At 34.5% G+C, this 23,350-nt stretch overlaps 2 protein-coding genes across 4 annotated transcripts; one reads left to right on the top strand and one right to left on the bottom strand.

Moving 5' to 3' along the window:
- Nucleotides 1-643: 643 nt before the first annotated feature.
- Nucleotides 644-6,507, bottom strand: ykt6 (YKT6 v-SNARE homolog (S. cerevisiae)). Its single transcript, XM_052607615.1, has 8 exons — nt 6,213-6,507; nt 5,318-5,428; nt 5,123-5,205; nt 3,875-3,975; nt 2,702-2,806; nt 2,490-2,555; nt 2,214-2,315; nt 644-1,443 (listed from the first exon to the last, which is right to left on the bottom strand). The coding sequence occupies exons 2-8, from the start codon at nt 5,419-5,421 to the stop codon at nt 1,408-1,410; spliced, it is 597 nt and encodes a 198-aa protein (XP_052463575.1). The 5' UTR covers nt 5,422-5,428; nt 6,213-6,507; the 3' UTR covers nt 644-1,407.
- A 3,544-nt stretch (nt 6,508-10,051) lies between these two features.
- LOC128020860 (set1/Ash2 histone methyltransferase complex subunit ASH2-like) lies at nt 10,052-22,751 on the top strand. Of its 3 annotated transcripts, none has more exons than XM_052607616.1 (17): nt 10,052-10,155; nt 10,598-10,661; nt 11,551-11,684; nt 11,767-11,855; nt 13,952-14,046; nt 14,114-14,209; nt 14,292-14,387; nt 15,365-15,440; nt 15,515-15,550; nt 17,400-17,508; nt 18,039-18,256; nt 18,335-18,502; nt 18,583-18,776; nt 19,448-19,540; nt 19,624-19,722; nt 20,877-20,936; nt 22,131-22,751. In XM_052607616.1, the coding sequence occupies exons 1-17, from the start codon at nt 10,058-10,060 to the stop codon at nt 22,236-22,238; spliced, it is 1,833 nt and encodes a 610-aa protein (XP_052463576.1). In that variant the 5' UTR covers nt 10,052-10,057; the 3' UTR covers nt 22,239-22,751. The 3 variants fall into 3 exon arrangements, with proteins under 3 accessions (XP_052463576.1, XP_052463577.1, XP_052463578.1); XM_052607617.1 differs by having other exon boundaries at nt 15,533-15,550; XM_052607618.1 differs by lacking the exon at nt 15,515-15,550.
- The last annotated feature ends 599 nt before the right edge of the window (nt 22,752-23,350 follow it).

A 23,350-nucleotide genomic window follows, 5' to 3' on the forward strand; every position in this document is an offset into this window, starting at 1 on the left:
TTTTTAGAAATAACATTTAATTCTCATGAGAAAATTGGACGAAAGTGTCATTTATATCACAAATTGGAGGAAATTGTTCTCAATTGTCCAAATGCAAGAATATAAATGGTCCTAATTATGATATTTTAAAAATCAAAATAAATTATGATTAAATTGTGAAAATTATAAATGTGAAAAATGCATTAACTTTTTTTTTTCTTCACAAAATAAGAACATTTCATTCTCATGCCAATTCAGTGAGAAAATGTCAATATCACTAATTGAGGGGAAATTGAAAATATTAATTGTCAAAATGCAAAAAAAAACATGGTCTTAAATTAGATTTTCTTTAACCAAAATAGATTTAGTTTTGTGTCTTTTGACTTTGAGATAAAATAAGACCCGGACCTGTTCTTGACTGGTTCACCCAGATACTGCTGGCTTTACCCAACCTTCTGTGCATGAAGATATAAGCTTTAAAGAAAGAGAAAAAGCAGATGAATTTGAGAGTCGAGCCTTCAGGCTGTTAGCAGCAGAGCCTCATTAGACTGGATCCAGCATTTGAGAGGTCCGGCGAGAGTCATGTGATCAATCACTAACACAGTTTCAGATTTACACTCACAACCATCGCACGAGAATCAAGGGGGCTGATTCCACATCAAACCACACTTTAAGGCTTTATTATTTACTCTCAAACACCACGACACTTGTACATTATCAACCACCAGCTGAACATATTGAAGGAATGTTTCTTAAGTATTAAAATCCAAATTGCAATCACGACTCGATGCAGGAAACCAAAGCCAATACCATTCAGTAATGTATTTACACCTTCAAGATGAAAAAGCATTAGAATTGCACACAAACATTTAATTTGATCAGTCACTTACACACAATATTCAGGATGTTATGAACACATCAATAATTAACACATTATTTACTGTTTTCACATCTTAAAAAAAAAAAAATCACGCTACATGTACACTCTACAAGGCGCCGAATGAGTCGAACTACAGAGATTGCAGCTTTTTCACTCGCATGTCCTCCGTTGAGATAAGGCTAATTCAGCGGTTTGATATCAACACACAAGTAAGGCACAGCGGGGACGTTTGACTCGAACCCCTCTATGCTTCATCCAGATCTGTTTCGAGCTTGTGCCAGACCCTGAGGAACCGTCGAGAAGAAAAACAAAGTTCTCACACAACATGAAAACCAATGGCAGAGTGAGTGTGGTGCATCATGGGAAATCAGCCCCCTCGGAGCCCGTTATTGTATTTCGTCAGATCGGCCGTTTCGTGCATTCGCTATTACTGCTGCTTGATAAAAGCACCAGTCTACACCAGGACAGAGAGAAAGAGAGGGGAAAAATAGAAAACCAGAGAAGAGATGTGGCCGAAGAGTCCAGTCCAATCAGAGACTTGATCACGATCACATGATCTCGCAGCACGAGTTCTGCTTGCGTGCCTAGAACATACAAACATCAACATTACATCAGATCTTCAGCCTATTCACACTGCTCAGTATTTGGGGTGTCTTGCCTGAAGGTAGCTGATAGGTTTAAAGGGGTCATGTCATGAATGATGTCATAGATCGATTAAACTCCGCCTCCACAGTAGAATATCAATGCATAATTCTGTAGCCCCGCCCACTGATTCACACATGACATTGTAGGGAAATAACATATAAACAGAGTGATGCTGTGCATCTATATCAAAATATTAGTACTGTCACTATTGCTTTGTTAGAGATCGCTTGACATGTTCTGATTGTGTATGTGTGTCTAAAGTCACAGATGGCTTCATCTATGAAGGACGCAGCTTGTCAAACAGACACACATACAGTTAGTTTACTAATGCAAAACTGTTATCCAATCACAGCGGTGGGCGTTTACTTCCAAGTTTTCAATGCAGCATTCACATAAAAACCAGCGTTTCTCGAGCCGGCTTCAAAAGTAGGGTAGAAAATATCCCTTTGTTTTTATTTTGATGATTTTGAATGTAAAAAAACCACATGAACGTCATAAGTGGATTTCAGACAACAGTATAAAATAATAAAAAAGCCACTTCATGACTCCTTTAGTACTTGGGTTTAAGAATGTGTTCAAATCACTGGCTATAAATGAGTGATAATAAGAGTGATTGTTTTGGAAACCACCACTAATGAAGCTCACAACAGTAAAAAAAACAAAAAAAAACAGCATTGACGTGCGTTTCATTTGCATATAAAGTACTGACCGTTTTATAAAAGGCTTTTGATTGGTTTCCCAGATGCTCAGATTTCTGAACTAAATCATCCAGCTTCTCTCCTCTCTCCAGCAGCGACTCCATTGTGCTGTGCTGGAGAAACACATTATATAACATACAAATGCCAACGCATTAAAGACAAACAAACTCTCCTCTGTGTCTAATGACAGCACACTTACACGCCCTGCATACGGGAATATCAGTGCAAGTGAAACAATCCCAAAGGGTGGATTTTAATACACACTGTTCACATCATTATTTGCTCACCAAAATAATTTTGGTTTCATCCAGTTCTGCTTGCACTTTGGTCATAGCATCAGCCTCACGTGGATTCTGTAAAACAGGAAATACTGAAACTGTTATGGGTGATGAATGTGTTGTGTTTACTAATCAAGCGCCCTTGAAACCCTTGAATAACAATAGTGATGTTCCACTACACGGCTTTTCTTGCAGTTTCACTATTAGCGAGCAGAAGGTACCTGGTATTTAGCCAGATGGCTGTCCAGTGCTGTGTACTGAACGGTTGCTGGAGAACCAGACGGCCAGTCTGTACTGTTGACCTGTCTGGAGAACTCATCCAGCACCTGAAGACAACCACAAAACCATTAGAGAGAGAAAATGGTCATACCGAACCATTAAAACAATACATTTTAAATTATGTTTTTATTTAAATTGGCATTTAAATAGTATTCATTTAAATTTCATTTACATATACTTCCTATCAAAAAATTTTTGTAAACTTGTTTGATAGTCTTTATAATAGATAACACCTAAGACAGTTTGATGTAGGCTTGAGAAAATCAAGACAGAAATTTTGAAGCAGTTTAAAAAGCTTGAAGTTTGAAGTATTTCTTTTATTTAAATAGTTTAAAAAGACTGAAGTTTAATACTTAAGTGTTTTTACGATTAAAGTAGTTTGAATTGAATCTAACTGAATTGGATTTGATTGAAGAATACTATTAAAAGCTTGAATTTTGAAGGATTTAAATATTTTTTATATTGAACTAGATAAAGTTTATCAAAACAAACTTTAAGTTGGCTTGAGAAAGCCTGACCAGAAAAGTTTTAAAAGTTTAAGAAGTTTTAAAAAACAAGTGATTGCTGCTACTTGCTGTAGTTGATCTAGCATTACTAGCAAGTGACTAGCGTGTCATTAGCAAGTCAATAGCATGATTAACAAGTTATTAGCATGTTGCTAGCACGTTTTGTTACCAAGTGACTATCATGTCGCTAACATGATTAGCCAGTTACTAGCATGTCACAAGAATGTTGTTAGCATGATTAGCTATTAAAGTTATTAACATGTTTTTCAAGATTAGCATGTACCTAAAATGATTAGCAAGTGACTAGCATGTTGCTAACATGGTGTTAACATGATTAGCAAGTTACTAGCATGTTTCTAACATGATTAGCATGTTCCTAGCATGATTGTCAAGTGACTACAATGTTGCTAGAATGATTAGCAACTTACTAGCATGTCACTAGCATGATTAGCAACTTACTAGCATATCACTAGCATGTTTCTAGCATGATTAGCATGTGACTAGCATGTTTCTAACATTATTTGCATGTTGATAGATAGATAGATAGATAGATAGATAGATAGATAGATAGATAGATAGATAGATAGATAGATAGACAACATGACACACCTTATCAAGTAAAGTGAAGCAGACTCTGGAGGGATATTCACTGTCTGCGATCACAACAGCACCGAGACTGTCATTCCGCACATACACGTGACACAAGTACTCTAACGAGGCAAAAACAAATGAACAATGAATCCACTGCTTTTATGAGCAGCCACTGAAAACACTTGTGAAAAAGAAGTGTGTGGAACTGTAGTGAATGTGCACCTCAAATCTCAGTTAATTTTACAAAGACTTGCAGACAATATAATATTATTTAAATAAAAAGCCATGTAATTGGTCGTAAAGAGAGTATACTTTCAAGACTATGAACTTAAGCGTACTTAGCGTCAAGTACACTTTAAGTCAAGTTTAAGTTGTTTTAATAATCTTTTGTCATGCTATAAATAAATACATTTATTATAAAGTGTTGACTAACATACTTAAGCACACATACTTGATTATAATTTTACATGCTAAAATTGCAACTTAATTAAAAATGTAAAAATATATTTAAATACATGACATACAATTCTTAATAGATATAATGAATTTGGCAAAAAGAGTTACTAAACTAAAACTAAAACTAAAACAAAAATAAAAACAATTTAAAAACATTCTGTTACTTAAAATTCACTGAAATTAAATGAAAAATATGGCTAGATGCCAAGGTGACATTTAATTTAATGAAATGCACTAAATAAAATGTGTATTAATAAATTCTTTTTTAAATAAAATATATGGTTTTTTTTTACACTGAACTAAAACAAAAATAAAAACAATTTAAAAAAATTCTGTTACTTAAAATTCACTGAAATTAAATGAAAAATATGGCTAGATGCCAAGGTGACATTTAATTTAATGAAATGCACTAAATAAAATGTGTATTAATAAATTCTTTTTTAAATAAAATATATGTTTTTTTTTTACACTGAAATTATAAAAAAAAAAACTAAAATAGTATCTTAGTCATACTAAAATAACACTGTCATAGTGCACTTCTAACCATATATTTCAAAAACAAAGGAATTATATATAAAACTTCATATAAAAATGAACTTAAGTACTATTTTAAAGGTTAAGTGCTGAAGTGGGATGCATTTCTGAATATCTCTAGTATTCTGTTGTCGTGGCTCTGGATCAGTTTGGAGCTTTAATTACACAGTAAACCTAATAACTAGCCCTTCATCCTGAACAAGCCAAGCTATAATTAAACTCTACAACAGCTACAATCAGGCCAGTGGCAAACATTTAATAAGAATTCATCTTGACCTTGCTCTTTGATAGACGCACGGCTTCCTAACGCTGAGCGCTCAACAATCAGTGCACTGGTGAATGTCATGAACTCCTGCACACTGCAAGGCAAAAACAGTTTACAGTCAGCTTTTTGGCATTCTGAAACAAATGAGTAGCTTAATAAAAGCATATAAAGAGATATGCACAAAGTAATCATTGTAGATATATCACCTGGATCTCTGGAAGAAACTGAATGATGATAGATCATACGCTGCCTTCAGAAGGTTGGCCTTCGTCGAGCCTTTATACAAAACGCTCAGACTGTAGAGTTTCATGGTGTTTCTGAACAGGACAACAAATAAGACAACATTCATTTTATTAAATAATTACAGCTTCTATTATTAATAATTAATGAGAGTGGTTCAAGACTGCTTTATTGATTGATTGATTATTCATATTTAGATTATTTTAACATACACTGTGCTTATGATTTATTGCCACTTTATTTATTTTATACAAATATAACTTAATAATAATAAAATAAACAAATACTGTTTTTTATTGATTGATTATTCAGATTTAGATGATTTTAACATGCACTGTGCTTATTGTTTATTTCTACTTTATTTATTTTATAAAGAATATAACTAAATAATAATAAAAATAAACAAATACTGTTTTTATTGATTGATTATTCGTAATTACCAGGTGATTGACATACACTGCACTTATTATAAATCAACATTGTCAGATGATTATTATTATTTTAATAACTAATCATAAAATAATATGAAATACAACACTACGGTTGATTCAGTAGTGTTGTAATTGATTGGTTATTGCTATTTTGTATTTGATTGTATTCTGAGCTACATATTATATAAATGTTTTATTATTCATATTTTTTATTTAAAAAAAAAAAAAAAACAAAAAACTGAAATAGCGTTGAATGATATCATCGAAAGGAAATAATAATCAATCGACCAACAGCTGCTTAGCAGTCATGCTAGCACTGAAATAGCCCGATGTCGACACAATCTTCGTTCTTAATCTTAATCTTTATTAAACAGGTTCAATAATATGAAACGTGACATTCTTTATAAACATAACTAATTGTTATTCTTACCTGCCGAGCGTCAAACAGCCAAGACTGACACCAATCCGCTAACAGCTAACGTAATCTAACAGATCAGACAACTTGTATTTATTCGTATGATAACTGACAACTGGAGTGCTGTTATACAGTTGATAATAATTGTGATTTGTATTATGGATATAACATCACTAGCATCCAGGATAGTCCACGTTTACAGAAAGTATTCAATCAGCTCACAACTATCTGAAGATTTTTTTTTTTTTTCAGAAACTTGCTAGCTGGCGGATAACTGCATTTCAAAATAAAAGTCTGTCGCGCACCACGTGCGCAAAACAAAACAAACGTCTCTTCTTCTTCTGTGGATTGGCGAGTCGCATGACAGTTTTAAGAGTAGAGTTTTTAGGGTTTAATAATATAGCGTAATTTTTCTTACAATGTACAACAATAATCACAATCCTTGTTTAGGTTTAATGTGTTGATGATTGAAAATTCAATGCATCCTATTTTCTGTGGTTCTCTAGTTCATTGCTTTCCTGTTTATTCCTAACAATACATGATAAACTGTTTCCTTCACTTTACATATTTCACATAATCCTCCTGTATTGTGTTTTCCTATTATGTGAAGTATTGCATGACCCATCCTTATCCTGTATCTGATCTTCTCTACTTAAGTTTAGTGTAATTTTGCTTTGACTTACTCTGTTTTGTTTGTATTTTATAAAATCTTGCAATTTCCTTAACATTTCCAGTTGCCATTTCAACACTTTTCATCTATTTTGTGTTCATCTGCTTCTCCTATTTCCTCTTTTTACATAGACTATTATTCTATAGAGACTAATAAGCTATATTTGAGGACAGCTCAGAAATAGCACCTTTTATTTTGCATCATTTATTAGTAATGCCTCATTCTCATATTCATATAAGACCCCTTTAATTATATTAGAATACTATTTCTGTCTTTTATACTCTTTATTATTGTAATTCAGAATTGTGAGATATAAAGTCATTTCTGATATAAAGTCAGAATTGAAAAGACATAAACTTTCAATTAAAAAAAAGTCTGAGTTCCAAATTGTGAGCTATAAATTAGAAATTGCGAGAGAAAAAACAAAGTCATAATTATAAGTTTGTATGTATATAATTTCTGACCTTTTTTCTCGCAATCCTGAGTTTGCAAATAAATATACTGTATAATAATAATAATAATAAATGAAAAATTCTATAATATAAAATAAAAAAATAAAAACATAATAACAAAGTCAGAATTGTGAGAAATATAGTCTGAATTACAAGATAAAAACTTTCAGTTCAGAGGGAAAAAAAGTCAGAATAGTGAGATGTTACCTAAGATATAAACAGTGACAAATAAAGTCAAAACTGTGACATCCTGTTTATCACCTTTGAACTTTTTTATTCTATGGTGGAAAACAGACTTCAATATGAATTAGTCTGCTAAAAAAATGACAGAAAGATACCTGTTTTGACATCATGTTTGATTCCCTCCAATGACACTGTGGCATTTGCTAAAGATTCCCATCAGCATCTTTCACAACCTTTTGAGGCTTTGTATAGTAATGAGATGTTCAGAATAATGTGTTTGTTGTGAAAATGGTAAAAATCTTAATAGTCCTTAAAATAGGCAACTAAACTTTTTGTAGAAATAATGATAGATTTTTTTTGTCCGGATTCTTGAACAGAAAGTTCAAAATAACAGCATTTATTTGAAATAGAAATATTTTGTAATATTATGCTTTTACTGTCACTTTTGATCAATTTTATATGTCCTTGATGATTAAAATTATTCATTTCTTTAAAAAAATCTTACTAATCCTTGTGTTCTCTTACATTTAAACTGTGGTAAAAAAAATTGTTAAAGATATTATAAATATAATTTCCCAAAAAATATGACTTTATTATAAAAAAGAAAAAAGTTAAATATTAAAGTAAATATATTACTGGTGTTCGTTCATTCTTAAAAAAATAGCTAAACCTTCTTTAATTGAACATGTATCTGGTTAAAATGTTTTTTGTTCCAATCAGAGTCTTCCAGAAGCAAAGCCTATTAAAGTTACTATTCTGGAAGAGCTTTTAAAATATGTTTTTAACAAATCCCTATTTATTTTGTAAAGCTTTTACATTAAACAATTATTTAAAAAAATATGTGCGTGTAATTTGATGTGCATATATGATGTATATTTAATAAAATTTACATATAAAAATGAAATGATTCGCGAACCCACTCCGAACTCTCGAACTGATTCAAATGATCCACGAAAGCCGTTCCAAACTCCCGAACTGACTCAAATGATTCGCGAACCCGCCACGAACTCCCGAACTGACTCAAATGATTTGCGAACCCCAAACTGACTCAAATGATTCGCGAACCTTCTCCAAACTTCCAAAATGACTCAAATGATTCGCGAACCCTCTCCGAACTCCCGAACTGACTCAAATGATTCACGCTCCGAACTCCCAAACTGACTCAAATGATTCGCGATCCCCAAACTGACTCAAATGATTCGCGATCCCGCTCCGAGCTCCCGAACTGATTAAAATGATTCACGCTCCGACCTCCCATACTGACTCAAATGATTCACGAACCCGCTACGAACTCCCGAACTGACTTAAATGATTCGCGAACCACAAACTGACTAAAATGATTCCCCAACTTGTTCCAAACTTCCAAACTGACTCAAATGATTCGCGAACCAGCTACGAACTCCCAAACTGACTCAAATGATTCACGCTCCGAACTCCCAAACTGACTCAAATGATTCGCGAACCCGCTCCGAACTCCCGAACTGATTCAAACGATTCGCGATCCCCAAACTGACTCAAATGATTCGCAAACCCGCTCCGAAATCCCGAACTGACTCAAATGATTCGCGATCCCGCTCCGAACACACGAGAACTCTTTGACCACAGCTGCTCTTGGAGAAATCTTGCAGCAGATCAAAACTGGTTTTCTCTGAGCTGGTCGGATCACATCAGATTTTGGTTAATCTTGCAGATCTTGACTTATATCTACTCTTCCTCTCCCTGCAGTTTGGTAATAATAAAGATTCCTCCTTTGAACACCCACCTCTTCTGTGGGTTTTATTGTTCTGGGTCTGAATTTGGGCTCCTGGGGTCTCAAAAAAAGAAACATTTTTAATCTGCAAGATGAATGTTATGACAACACCAGTGTTGTACTAGTTACTAAGAAATGTGCATTACTATTAAACACTATTTTGATGAAGTCAGACCAGGACAAACTAATATTGTATATCAGAAGGATTTCTGAAATAAATAACAAAACACCTGAATAATTTATTCAGAATCAAAAACTACAGTGGCTTCTGCATCATAAAAGCTGTTGTGTTGAGCCCCTAAAATGTTCCTTCCAAAGCTTTAAGTATGAAAACTATCAACAATGGAAAACATAACACAAAACATTTTGAAATAAATAAATGAAAAAAATCTGAATTATTCAGAATAAATTTCGAGACCATACATGTATATATATAGGGTTGCCCACAATAGGCTAGTTTAACTAAATAAAATGAAATAGTTTGTGGTTACTGCAGTGATGGTTTTGTAACAAATTATTATTAAAATTATTAATGATACAAAACAACAGATGGTTAAAAACGAAAATAGCATTCTTAAAAGATAAAAATTAAAATTTTATATCTATTCTATACTTTACTTTACTATATGATAATGCTTTCCACAATTCATTTTATAATTTACATTTAAACGACAAAACTTAGCTTTAATAAACAAATAAAAAGGATACAAACATGCATACTTTTGTATAGGGGTTATTCAGACGTTGGCCGGCAGGTGTCAGTGTGAGTCTGAGCACTGTGTGAATCACGGACAGAATGGCCGCGATGAAGCCGTTGTGTCATCGCGAGATTTCAATCACTGTCGTTATTTTAAAGATGGCTGCAGAAGCGGGATCTGCGCCCGAGAGAGACACAACAGAAGGGTGAGAAGCAATAAAAACATGCTTTAATCAATGAAAACATTGATATTAAGTAATTAGAGACATGCTCATGTTTATATTTCACAGCTGTGATGTTAATAGCGTTGCTCAGCACACAAACAGTGTTTGAATGAAGTGCTGCTGTTCTATTTATCTTCCCATTTAAGTTATGCTGATGCCTTCCAAATCGAAACCTGCGCTAATCCGAATAACGTTACAAGTTTCGTTTCTTTCTGCTCTCTTTGGGGTTTTGTGTTCGTTTTCATTTTAAAGTGCCATTTATAAGCAGCTACTGACTGATGATGACGTTTCTGTACAGGTCCGTAATGTCAATGACGTGTACATATGGGCGGGGATATGTTGATGAGCTTATGGTTACGCACGAGTGATTGGTCAGTTCTGATAAGTGTCTATCTCATATTTTCACAAATGTGTGTTTTTGCAGAGATGAATCATTTGGAGATCTGACCACAAACATGGAGACCGGGTCCAGTGGAAAAGACACTATGGTACTGATGTGCTGCTCTTCTTGTGAATGATTTATTCATGGAGATTATTCCAAAGGATTTATTTATTTCCTATGTAATTGAAGAATAATATTACTATTATATCATTAAAATGATTTTATACATTGTTACTATAATAATTTATTATATTCTTTATATAATTAAAATGTCTATTTTTAATTTTATTTTAGCCTTTTTATACTTTTATTTTTTATTATTTTTTCCCAATAGTTTTTTGCTTTTTAAATAATTGTTTTTTATTAATTTATTAATTTCATTGTTTTTATTTTAAGTAGTTTAAGTACTTAAACATGTTTATTTCAGTAAGTTTTTAAATAACATTTAGTAATTTTTGCAGACTTTTATTAGTTAAATTTTTATTTTGTTTCAGTTAATTTATTTTATTTCTGTCATTTAAGTTTTTATTATTATTATATTATTATAAAATGATTTAATATATTGTTAGTATAATAATTTATTATATACTTTATATCATTAAATTTATATTTTTATTTAATCAGTGTACTCATATTTTGAATTAGCCCTTTTATATTTACTTTTCATTAATTTTTTTGTAAGTTTTCATTAGTTTTTGCTTTTTTATTAAAAAAATTCCCAATTAATTTCTTAGTTTTATTTTTAACATTAGTGTTTTTTCTGTATTTCTGATCAAATACATGCAATCTTGATGAGCAGAAGATACTTTTTTTAAGAAGCATTACTGACCCCAAACGTTTCAATGGCAGTGTACAACATTTTGTGGATAGAAAGTCTTAATATTTAGTATTTCATTAAATGTCCTGCATCACTTGGACATATGTCACATTACAGAATGTGCTGTTTGGTGTTGATTTCAAGTGTAACGTAATGTTGTGTCTTTGTGTGTCCTCAGGACAGTTCGGAGGCGGCGGACACACAGACAGGATCTGGAGACGATGAGAACGGCCGTCAGCTCGGGGAAGTGGAGCTTCAGTGTGCTCTGTGCATGAAGTGGTTTACAGCAGACACATTCAGCATCGACACGGCGTATGTTTGTGTCCTGACACACGCAGATGAACGAGTGTCTGACATGCATGTTCTCACGCTGTGTGTTTGTTCTTTCCTGCAGAACTTGCCTTCCCTTTGTGACCAATTATGTGTTTCACTGCAATGTGTGCCACCACAGTGGAAACACATACTTTTTGAGGAAGCAAGCGAGTGAGTTTGACTCGCTGTATTAGTGAACATCTTATGCATGCTACTGATTGAATCGTTATTTAGGTATTAAACAGTATTTACTAGGGCTGCACAATTTGGATTTATGTAGAAATAAAAATCTTTAAAAAAAAATACAATTTAAAAAGAATATTCCATGCAATGCTTGTTTGTACAGCTGTGCAATATAGCCAGAATTTTCTAATTATATATTTATATGGTTATATTATTATTATATTCATAATATTATAGTCATATAATAATATTAATATTATTATTATTATAATTTATAAATGTATAATAATCATGAAATAAAAACAAAATAAATATTATTTTTATGATTTAACAATAAAAAATTAAAATAACATAATATAAATATTTGTAATTAACATTACAACTGTAAAATTCCAACACTAATATTTATATCGGTCTTCATTTCTTAATTTTCAAATGTTAAACATTAAATGTATTAAATTAATTAATAGTCAAGTCACCTTTATTTTTATAGCACTTTATTCAATACAGATTTAGTGTTAAGCACAATAAAACGTGCTCATGATGCAAGATACAAAAAAAAATATTTTTGTTATAATTACTTAAATATAAAAATTACTAAATAAAAATAAAATAAATATTACTTCTGTAATATAAAAATTATTTTATTGTGTCTTAATTATTTCATTTTTAAACATTAAACCAAACATTTAATATTAATAATTATTATTATTATGATTGTTAAAATTACTTTTTAAAAACTACTAATACAGTAGTAGGAATTTTAGTTTACATTAATACTGTAGTATTAATATTTATAGCCATTTTAAAGGGGGGTGAAATGCTATTTCATGCATACTGAGTTTTTTACACTGTTAAAGAGTTGGATTCCCATGCTAAACATGGACAAAGTTTCAAAAATAAAGTTGTACGTTTGAGGGAGTATTTCTGTTCCAAAAATACTCCTTCCGGTTTGTCACAAGTTTCGGAAAGTTTTTTTCGAGTATGGGTCTGTGTGACGTTAGATGGAGCGGAATTTCCTTATATGGGTCCTGAGGCACTTCTGCCGGAAGAGCGCGCTCCCGTATAGCACAACACTGAGAGCACAACAGACTTCACTGATCAGAGCGAGAGCGTCGCGAAAAGTCACAAAAGAAGTGTGTTTTTGGTTGCCAGGGCAAGACAACCCTGCACAGATTACCAAAAAAAAACAGCATTAAGGGACCAGTGGATGGAGTTTATTTTTACAGAGCATCAACGGAGTTGTGCAAGTGTTTGTGTTTGTTCCCTGCATTTCGAAGATGCTTGTTTTACAAACAAGGCCCAGTTTGACGCCTGATTTGTGTATCGTTTATTTCTTAAGGATAATGTGATCCCAACAAAAAAGGGTCACGATCGTGTGTTGGAACTGCAGGCGATGAGTAAAACTGCTTCAAATATCTCTGCCTCCTTGTTAGTGCGTCCCATCCCATCGGAGACCCGGGTTCGAGCCCCGCTCGGAGCGAGTCGTTGCTGCTGCTGCTCTCGTTCAGTTTCAGCCTCTGGATCTGATTCTGGATCATAAATAAACAGCTGAATCTGACTGTAAGCCATGGTTTGTTTTGGATGATGGTTTTTCCCTCACGATAATGTCACCGCTTCCAAACGCTCTCACACAAAAGCCTACTGGCGCTCGTGATTCTTTAGCTCCGCCCACACGTCACGCCTCAAACCGGTCGTGTTTTTCTGGGAAAAATCGGTACTGACTATCTTTCTCTTATGAATATAATAAAACTAAAGACTTTTTGGAGTTATGAAGGGTGCAGTACTACTCTATAGGTACTCAAGATTAACAGGATATTGAGTGCAAATGAGCATTTCACCCCCCCCTTTAAATTCTTCATTTTCAAATGCTAAAGTAAACTGTTATTATGGATTATAGTTGTAGTCACTTAAATATAAAAATGACTAAAAAACAAAACAAATGCAGCTTTTTGCAAAAAAGAAAAAAAACTGCACAAAAAAAGATTTAGATCGTACAGCTCTAGCATATAATGCACAGCATGCATTAAAAAGCACTTCCATATTACATTCAGTCCATTGATTCTTGATCATTTTACCCACAGATCTGAAGGAGATGTGTCTCACCACTTTGGCAAATCTGACCTGGAGGTCCAGAACTCAAGAGGAGCATCCCAAAACGATGTTCTCTAAAGACAAGGTATGCTTTCAGCTGGAGGTCAGTGAGTGCAGTGCCATGTGTTTCATGTGTGCTTTCTCTTGTGAAGGACATCATACCTTTCATTGACAAATTCTGGGAGTGCATGACGACCCGCCAGAGGCCCGGCAAACTCACATGGCCAAATAATATCGTCAAGACTATGGTAAGTCATTTGATATTACTTGATTTCCTCTGTCTGTGATGTGGTTTATGGAGAAAGGCTGACTCTTGTTGTTTGGACTCAGAGTAAAGAGCGAGATGTTTTCCTGGTGAAAGAACATCCGGACCCCGGCAGTAAAGACCCGGAAGAGGACTATCCCAAGTTTGGTTTGCTTGATCAGGTGCCACTTTATAGACATCGGCTCATATAAACACACAGCAGAATAGGACACTATCACAAAATCACACTGAGATTCAGGATTCACCGATATGAGGCTAGTTTCTCTTAAACATAGCTTATTAATTCTGCTGTTTAACTTCACTTAGGTCCATCCTGAATCCAGTTTAGAGTCTGTATTTACTTATATAGGCAGACTTATATAGGTTTCCAAAATTACTCTTTTATAGTATTTCAGCTTGTAACCTGACTTGAAAATAGCCAAGGAAGCTGAAATCAAAAGACCTATTTACATGCATTGTGTTTTTGCGATTTTGTTAAATATTTAAAAAGCAATGCTCTTTTTTGTAAATATGCATTGCTATTGTACAGGTGTAATTAAAAAAATGTAATGTCTTAAACTTTTTCTGTCTGATCATGTAATTAGACAAAATGGATTTAAAATTGAAATAAAGATCTATAGATAAATATAAAAAATTAAAAAAGCGAATAAAAATGACATAATGCACAAACTGTGACTAAATGACTAAAACTTAAACCGCAAATAAAAAACAAAATAATAATAATAATTGAAAATGTATTCCTAATTATTAATACGTTAAGTAAATCATGTATAAATAATACTAAAATAACACTTGTACGATAGTATTCTATTTCAAAAATAAACATGTTGTCTATAATTGTCTATTTTTGAAATAGTATACTACATAGTATGCAGTAGGCATCAATTAGCAGAAGAATGCTGTTAATATGAATGTTATATTAATGCAGTGAACAGCTATTTAGCATTTTAATCCAGTCATGACAGGCTACACAAATACTGAATCAAGGGGATGCATTGCATCATGGGATACATTATTCTGTACCCTTTGTTCTTGTTTTGTACTGCAACATTTAGTGATGTTTAGATTTTCAGTGATTTTTGAATACTGAAAGTGTGTGAAAAGATTTGGTGGTAAATCTGCGTTTGGTTTTCCTCAGGATCTGGCCAATATTGGACCTTCGTATGACAACCAGAAGCAGATGACGGCCGTTACGGGTGCTGGAGGGTTAAATGGTAAAACTCTTTAAACTCTAGAAATCATTAAAGTTGTATATTTGAATCCATTGCTGAGGGAGTTTCTTTTAAAGCTGTGCGTTGTATTCCAGGTGGATCGACTTTTTCAGGTGAATACTTTTGGCTTTTGAAATGGAAGTCTGATGTTTGGTGTTCCTGTAGTGTCTCCTCACTTTGCAATGAATGATCTTTGCGCTCTTGATTGACTTGCTGTAGCCCTAATTCATGTTTCTGTGTGCTTGCGCCCCCTCTTTTCCCTTTTAGGCACCGAAATCTAACCATTAGGGGTGTAACGATTAACCGTGAACAGATTGAAAATAGATTAAAATATATGACGATTCAAATCTGTTGAGGTGCTTAACAAATCGCAAATCAATTAGGGTTAGGAGTTTATATGAATGTATGTCTTTAGAAAAGTTTAGATGGTATTTTTTTCCTTTCGTCTTGCCTCTGTATAATGCATATTAATGTGGCGCTGCTTTGTTTACAGCGGTAACCAAGGAAACGTTTTGAGCTCCACCTGCTGCGTTGTTCACGAGTGCTTTGTTTACGGCGGTAACCAAGGAAACGTTTTAAGCTCCGCCTGCTGCGGTGTTCACAAGTGCTTTGTTTACGGCGGTAACCAAGGAAACGTTTTAAGCTCCGCCTGCTGCGGTGTTCACAAGTGCTTTGTTTACAACGGTAACCAAGGAAGCGTTTTAAGCTCCGCCTGCTGCGGTGTTCACAAGTGCCTTGTTTACGTCGGTAACCAAGGAAACGTTTTAAGCTCCGCCTGCTGCGGTGTTCAAAAGTGCTTTTTTTAAGGGGGAAACCAAGGAAACGTTTTAAGCTCCGCCTGCTGCGTTGTTCACGAGTGCTTTGTTTACGGCGGTAACTAAGGAAATTTTTAAACTTCACCTGCTGCGGTGTTCACAAGTGCTCTGTTTACGGCGGTAACCGAGGAAACGCTTTAAGCTCCACTTGCTGCGGTGTTCAAAAGTGCTTTTTTTACGGGGGAAACCAAGGAAACGTTTTAAGCTCCGCCTGCTGCGTTGTTCACGAGTGCTTTGTTTACGGTGGTTACCAAGGAAACGTTTTAAGCTCCGCCTGCTGCGGTGTTCACAAGTGCTTTGTTTACCGCGGTAACTAAGGAAACGTGTTAAGCTCCACCTGCTGGCAGAGAGTGAATCTGCGTCTCGTTCAGCTCGTCTGCCGCTTCTGTTTCATGCTGATTTTTTTATGTATAGTTTCCCAAAACTGAAGTCAAATCATTCTGTTTTTAATTCAAATTTCAGAATTATACGATCTAATTTAGATTAAAAACTTTTGGATCATGATTAAAATGCAGTGGTTGCCTTTCATTTGAAATGGAAAGAGCACGGACAAATTCTTATTGTTTATTTGAAGAGATTGATTTTATCTGTGATGCTTATTTGTTTAAATTGGGGCTTGTTTTAAAATTTCTGTTTAGTTTTGTTATATACATTTATATTATATTTAAATTGAGTCATTTAGCAGACACTTTATCCAAAGTGACTTACAAATGAGGACAATGAAAGCAATGAAAAACAACAAAAGAGCCATAATATTCAAGTGCTATATTAGTATGTTATTATAGTGTTATATTTCAATTTCACTAAGAAATGTGCAGCTTTTTGTCCAAGCAATAATGAAAGGACACATTTGAAATCTAATTTTGTAAAAAAAAAAAAAAAAAAAAAAAAAAAAAAATATATATATATATATATATATATATATATATATTGTCATGAGTTGAGTGAATCGTTACATCCCTACTAACCGTCCTGGCTTTTGGCACATGAATGGACTGAGGCATATTGCTTTGACGGTTGAGCTTTGTTGTGTTTGTCAAACGCTGTGGCCTTTAGATTAAGCTCAATCCCCGTTCATGTTGGATGATCCGAGCGTGTGAATCAGGCTGAGGTTGAATCTCCGTCTGAGACTCTTCTTCTGTCACAGGAGGGCTTCCTCCAGCTGCTTCGGGAAAAGGAAGAGGAGCCAAACGCAAACAGCAGCAGCAGCAGCAGCACGACGGAGCTGTGGCTGGAACGGCCAAAAGAACACGCAGGTCTGACACCGAGGGCATCTTAAAATCACTTTATTCATAATTGCATGTTGTAAATGTTTCATTTGTGTCCACTTTTCATTGTGTGCATTTTTTGGGGTTTAAAAATGCATTTGTTTCAAGTCTGTGTACCCCGCCGTTCTTGTTGATTTTAATTTCTTCCATAGTCCTCATTTGGATAAAAGCATCTACTAAAAGTCTAAATGACTAAATACTTGGATAATCCAACCCAAAATTAAAATTCTGTCATTAATCATTTACCCCCATTTCATTCCAAACCTGTAAAAGCTTTGTTCGTCTCCAGAACACAATTTAAGATATTTTGGACTTCCTTGTGACTTTCCCATAAACTGGGAAGAAAATAACACTGTCAAGGTCCAGAAAAGTAAGAAAGACGTTGTCAGAATAGTCCATCTACCACTGGTTCAACCGTAACATTATGAAGCGACAACAATCATTTTTTTGCACCGATAAAACAAAAATAACGACTTTATTTAACAGTTCATGATCTGATCTTTTACTCCTTGTTTTAGTGACCCGCTGTTCTCAGCGCAGCGTCTGCCGCCCCATGGTTACCCTCTCGAACACCCCTTCAACAAAGATGGGTACCGCTACATCCTAGCCGAGCCTGATCCCCATGCTCCCGACCCGGAAAAACTGGAGCTGGACTGCTGGGCCGGGAAGCCCATCCCTGGAGACCTGTACCGCGCGTGTCTGTACGAGAGAGTGCTGCTGGCGCTGCATGACCGAGGTACAGGTGATATCATCAACATCAGACCAAAATAAACGTCCGGCTCCATTGCTTACTATATTCTTACATATATTTCAGCACCACAGTTGAAGATTTCAGACGATCGCCTGACGGTGACCGGAGAGAAGGGCTACTCGATGGTCCGAGCGTCTCATGGGGTCAGAAAGGGCACGTGGTATTTTGAGGTCATTGTGGATGAGATGCCACCGGACACCGCGGCTCGACTGGGCTGGTCTCAGCCTTTAGGTCTGTCCTGTAACAGCACCGCTAACACTTACAGAAGCGTCCGTGTATTTACAGCATCCGTCAAATGTCTCTCATCTCAGGAAACCTTCAAGCTCCTCTGGGTTATGATAAGTTCAGCTACTCGTGGCGCAGTAAGAAAGGAACACGCTTCCATCAGTCCATGGGAAAGCATTACTCTGACGGATACGGACAGGGCGACGTCTTGGGCTTCTACATTGAGCTTCCAGACGGCACCGAAACCGCCAAGGCTCTGCCTGACACATACAAGGACAAAGTATGAGCACATGAAGTAATAACACATGAAATAAGATGATAAATCAGTCTCTAGTGTAATCAAATTTACTTTTTGGCGACTAAAAATATTTCTTAAAGAAATAGTTCATCCTTAAACGAACATTTGCTGTAAATGTGCTGACTCTCAGTCTATACCAAGATTAGGATGAGTTTGTTTCTTCATCAGATTTTGGAGAAATGTTGCATCGCAGTGATGCTTTACAGTGAATGGGTGCCGTCAGAATGAGAGTCCAAACAGCTGATAAAAACATCACAATAATCCACAACACCGGTTTTACATTAAAACACTTTTATGATGGATTTGTTTCTTACAAACACGCAGCTTTTGGCTTCACAAGTCATTAACTGATGGACTGGATTACTTGTGGATTATTGTGATGTTTTTATCAGCTGTTTGGACTCTCATTCTGACGGCACCCATTCACTGCAGAGCATCCATTGATGAAACACTGATGCAATGCAGCATTTCTCCAAATCTGATGAAGAAACAAACTTCACTACATCTCAACTGATTGATTGATGTGCTATTTTCATTTTTATATACAACTTTTATTAATCAAGTAATTAAATAAACGTTATTTTCAGTTTAAAAGCTTAAATTCAGTTTTGTGCATCCCTAATCTAAAGTGGCACTGTTGATTTTTCTCAAAGGCGCTGATCAAATTCAAAAGCTATTTGTACTTTGAAGAGAAAGATTACGTGGACAAGGCTGAGAAGAGTTTGAAGCCCATCAGCTCCAGTCGAGTGAGTGTTTCACTGCATCATAATCATGTGTTCACCTGGTTATTTGACTGTGATGTCATCACTGATGCATGCATTTTTTACAGATTATATTTTTTAAAAACGGAGTGAATCAAGGAGTGGCCTATGAGGATCTGTTCGAGGGCATGTATTACCCCGCCATATCCCTCTACAAGAGCTGCACGGTGCGTGAACACTGTCTTAAAGCTGTGCTTTCTCTTTTGTGGGAGTAAATCTAGGCAAACAAAACATTTAAATAGATATTGCTAGTTTAGATACAGCAGGACAGAAACTCTCATCTGAATGTGAATCATTCTTTTAATTATTCACAACCACTGATGCCCATGCTACTGTTACACAAGTTTGGTGATGTCTTTAAAGCAATAGTTCACCCAAAAATGAAAAATACCCCATGATGTAGCCGCCTTCAAGCAATTCTAGGTGTTTTATGGCTTTCTTCTTTCAGATGAATGCAGTCAGAGTTATATTAAAAAATGTCCTGGCTCTTTCAAGCTTCATAATGTCGTCAGTGAATGGGTGTTGAGATTCAATAGTCCAAAAGAAGTCTGATAAAGTTCATCCAGCCGTAATAAAAACATTAAAGAGTGCACCACATGGCTCAGAGGGGTTAATAAAGACCTCCTAATTTTTTAAATATCCCTATTTCAAACTTTATAAACAGTCTTCACCAGAGATTGGCGGTCTAGCATTCCAGGACGTATGAAAAGAAGTCTCTTATGCTCCCCAAGGTTGCATTTATTTGGTAAAAAATACTGTAAAATAAATAATAATAATTGCAATTTAAAGTGTTTTTTTTATGTGAATATATGTGTAATTTATTCCTGTGATCAAAGCTGTATTTTCAGCATCATTCCTCCAGTCTTCAGTGTCACATGATCTTCAGAAATCATTCTGATATGATGATTTACAGCTCAAGAAACATTTCTAATTATTATCAATGTTGAAAACTGTTAATATTTCAGATTTTTCAGATTTTTTAGGATTCACAGATGAATAGAAAGCAGCATTTATTTCAAATGGATATCTTTGGTAACATTATGAATGTTTTTGTCACTTTTGAGCAATTTAATGCATCAGTTTAAAAATGTAAATATATAGAAAAATCTTACACTAGTGTATAAACAAATGTGTGTGTTTCTCCATTCTGTCTAAACTGATTGAGTCTGAGTGCTCTCAGAGGTGTTTGTCATTAGCTCCTCTGTATAAACTCTGTACCTACACTAGATGGTGGAGATGATGTTACTGACAGGATCATGTCATGCACACAAACCGAAATCAGTGGATGTATTTTATTTTTCCTGCTGTTTCTTCTCTCCAGGTGTCTGTTAATTTTGGACCACACTTTAAATACCCACCGAAAGACATCAAGTATCAGCCAGTGAGTATGAAATCCAAAGTGTTAAGATTTGTTACACTTGAATGCTTTTCCTGTTACTGTAATACTGATTGATATATTTCTATCCTCAAATGACAGCATAATATTTCCACATGTGCTCTGAGATATTTATGTCGTAGCGTTCTTTTTATTCTGATTCAGAGACTGAAATCATCTGTGCTCCACCTTGTTATTAACGGCTTTGGCTCAGCGCTTTAATTCCAGAGAACACATTAATGCTGTGCATGACGTAGTTTTGATGCACACAGTGAGATTCTAGGGAACCGTGTGGTTCAGTCTTTATTGGATCAGTTTGGGAAGGTCCTCCTTTTTTGTTTTCTTTGAATCTATTTATAAAAGAATAAATTAAGTGCAGTGTTGTTTTGCTATCAATGATATACTGTTTTTTATTTTTTTTATATATATTTATATATATTTTTTTTTACTTTTGTGTGTTATATTATATATATATATATATATGTATATGTATATATGTGTATAATATCATTTTTATTATTTATTACATTTTTAATCTACATTTTAGTAATTTTCATTTCAGTTTTTTTAACTTTAAATAATCAAGTTAAACTAAATGAAAATAATAAATATTGGCAACAAGCTGAAATAGAATGTTTTATAAATTTTTGTGTATTTCCGTTTACTTTTTAACTATAATTACCCTGTATATGTGCAGTATAAATCAATGATTTATATGTGCAGTATAGATCAAAATGATTAAATATAATTTTTCTTTGTGTTTATTTAGTGAAAAGCAGTGTAGAAAAATATGCATTTGTTATTTTCAACTAAATAATTTTTTGGGGTAACACTTTACAACAAGGTTCATTATTTAATGCGAACTAAGAATGAACAACACCTCTACTGTATTTAATATTCTTAATGTTAATTCCAACATTTACTAATGCATTATTAAAATAAAAGGTTGTGCTTGTTGACATTTAGTTAATGCCCTGTCAGTTAAAATTAACTGTATTTTCATGTACTAGCATTAACAATGACTGTTGAATTTGAAAAGCATCAGCCTTTATTAGCCATTTTAGTGCAAAAAATATATATTTTACATTTCATCTTAAAATATCAGAACAACAATCTGCAATTATTTGTGCTGTTATTGCACCATTGATGTTGATTGATTTCATGGTCATAATTCAGATTTTTCTCCCTGTTTCTCATCAGATAAGTGACATGGGTTGGGGTGCTGTGATTGAACACTCGCTGGCTGATTTGCTGTACCACGTAGAGACGGATGTAGACGGCCGACGGAGCCCCCCATGGGAGGGTTAAAGCCATGCCAAATCCAGCACCCATCAGGCTGAAAACATGCTTTTCATGACCCGTTCTCAACGGCACACAGCTTTTTTTGTTGTATGTTATTAAATAATTTGGTTACAGTTGTATCCTGCACTTGTTTCCCTTGGAGCAATGGAAATATTCGTCTCAGAAGATGTTTCTGAGGATGTTTTTGAGGTGTAGGATGTTTTATCTTTTATGTAAGCTCATATTAATGGTTGCATATTACATTTCCTCATACTGCAGGATTATGTTAGTATCAGTTATGCAATATAAATTCTTTCGTCCCATGTAACTGCTCAAGTGCTGTTTGATTTAACTGTATAGTGACCTCTTCAGGTCTGATGTTCAGTTGTGTGTGATGTGCTGTGTGTTCATTCATGGTTTTAATCAGTTATTTGGTTTGTAGTCATTCAGATAGATGTAAAATATGATCCTTTTTTTTTTTTTGTAAACCATGTTTTATACGCAAATTTGGTTTAATAAAGTTATCTAAATAATTATAAATGGCCTTTTTATTTTTATGCATGTACAGTATTGTTCAAAATAATAGCAGTACAATGTGACTAACCAGAATAATCAAGGTTTTTCGTATATTTTTTTATTGTTACGTGGCAAACAAGTTACCAGTAGGTTCAGTAGATTCTCAGAAAACAAATGAGACCCAGCATTCATGATATGCACGCTCTTAAGGCTGTGCAATTGGGCAATTAGTTGAATTAGTTGAAAGGGGTGTGTTCAAAAAAATAGCAGTGTGGCATTCAATCACTGAGGTCATCAATTTTGTGAAGAAACAGGTGTGAATCAGGTGGCCCCTATTTAAGGATGAAGCCAACACTTGTTGAACATGCATTTGAAAGCTGAGGAAAATGGGTCGTTCAAGACATTGTTCAGAAGAACAGCGTACTTTGATTAAAAAGTTGATTAGAGAGGGGAAAACCTATAGAGAGGTGCAAAAAATGATAGGCTGTTCAGCTAAAATGATCTCCAATGCCTTAAAATGGAGAGCAAAACCAGAGAGACGTGGAAGAAAACGGAAGACAACCATCAAAATGGATAGAAGAATAACCAGAACGGCAAAGGCTCAGCCAATGATCACCTCCAGG

The sequence above is a fragment of the Carassius gibelio genome, chromosome A10 (assembly GCF_023724105.1).
Source record: "Carassius gibelio isolate Cgi1373 ecotype wild population from Czech Republic chromosome A10, carGib1.2-hapl.c, whole genome shotgun sequence".
In the NCBI taxonomy this organism is placed as follows: domain Eukaryota; kingdom Metazoa; phylum Chordata; class Actinopteri; order Cypriniformes; family Cyprinidae; genus Carassius; species Carassius gibelio.

Coding starts and splice junctions, on each gene's coding strand:
- ykt6 (XM_052607615.1), bottom strand. CDS start 5,421: ATGAAACTCTACAGTCTGAGCGTTTTGTATAAAGGCTCGACGAAGGCC. Junction 5,206..5,317: donor AGTTTCTTCCAGAGATCCAG/GTGATATATCTA, acceptor TTTGCCTTGCAG/TGTGCAGGAGTTCATGACAT. Junction 1,444..2,213: donor CAAAAGCCTTTTATAAAACG/GTCAGTACTTTA, acceptor TGTATGTTCTAG/GCACGCAAGCAGAACTCGTG.
- LOC128020860 (XM_052607616.1), top strand. CDS start 10,058: ATGAAGCCGTTGTGTCATCGCGAGATTTCAATCACTGTCGTTATTTTA. Junction 11,856..13,951: donor CTTTTTGAGGAAGCAAGCGA/GTGAGTTTGACT, acceptor TTTTACCCACAG/ATCTGAAGGAGATGTGTCTC. Junction 19,541..19,623: donor AGCCCATCAGCTCCAGTCGA/GTGAGTGTTTCA, acceptor CATTTTTTACAG/ATTATATTTTTTAAAAACGG.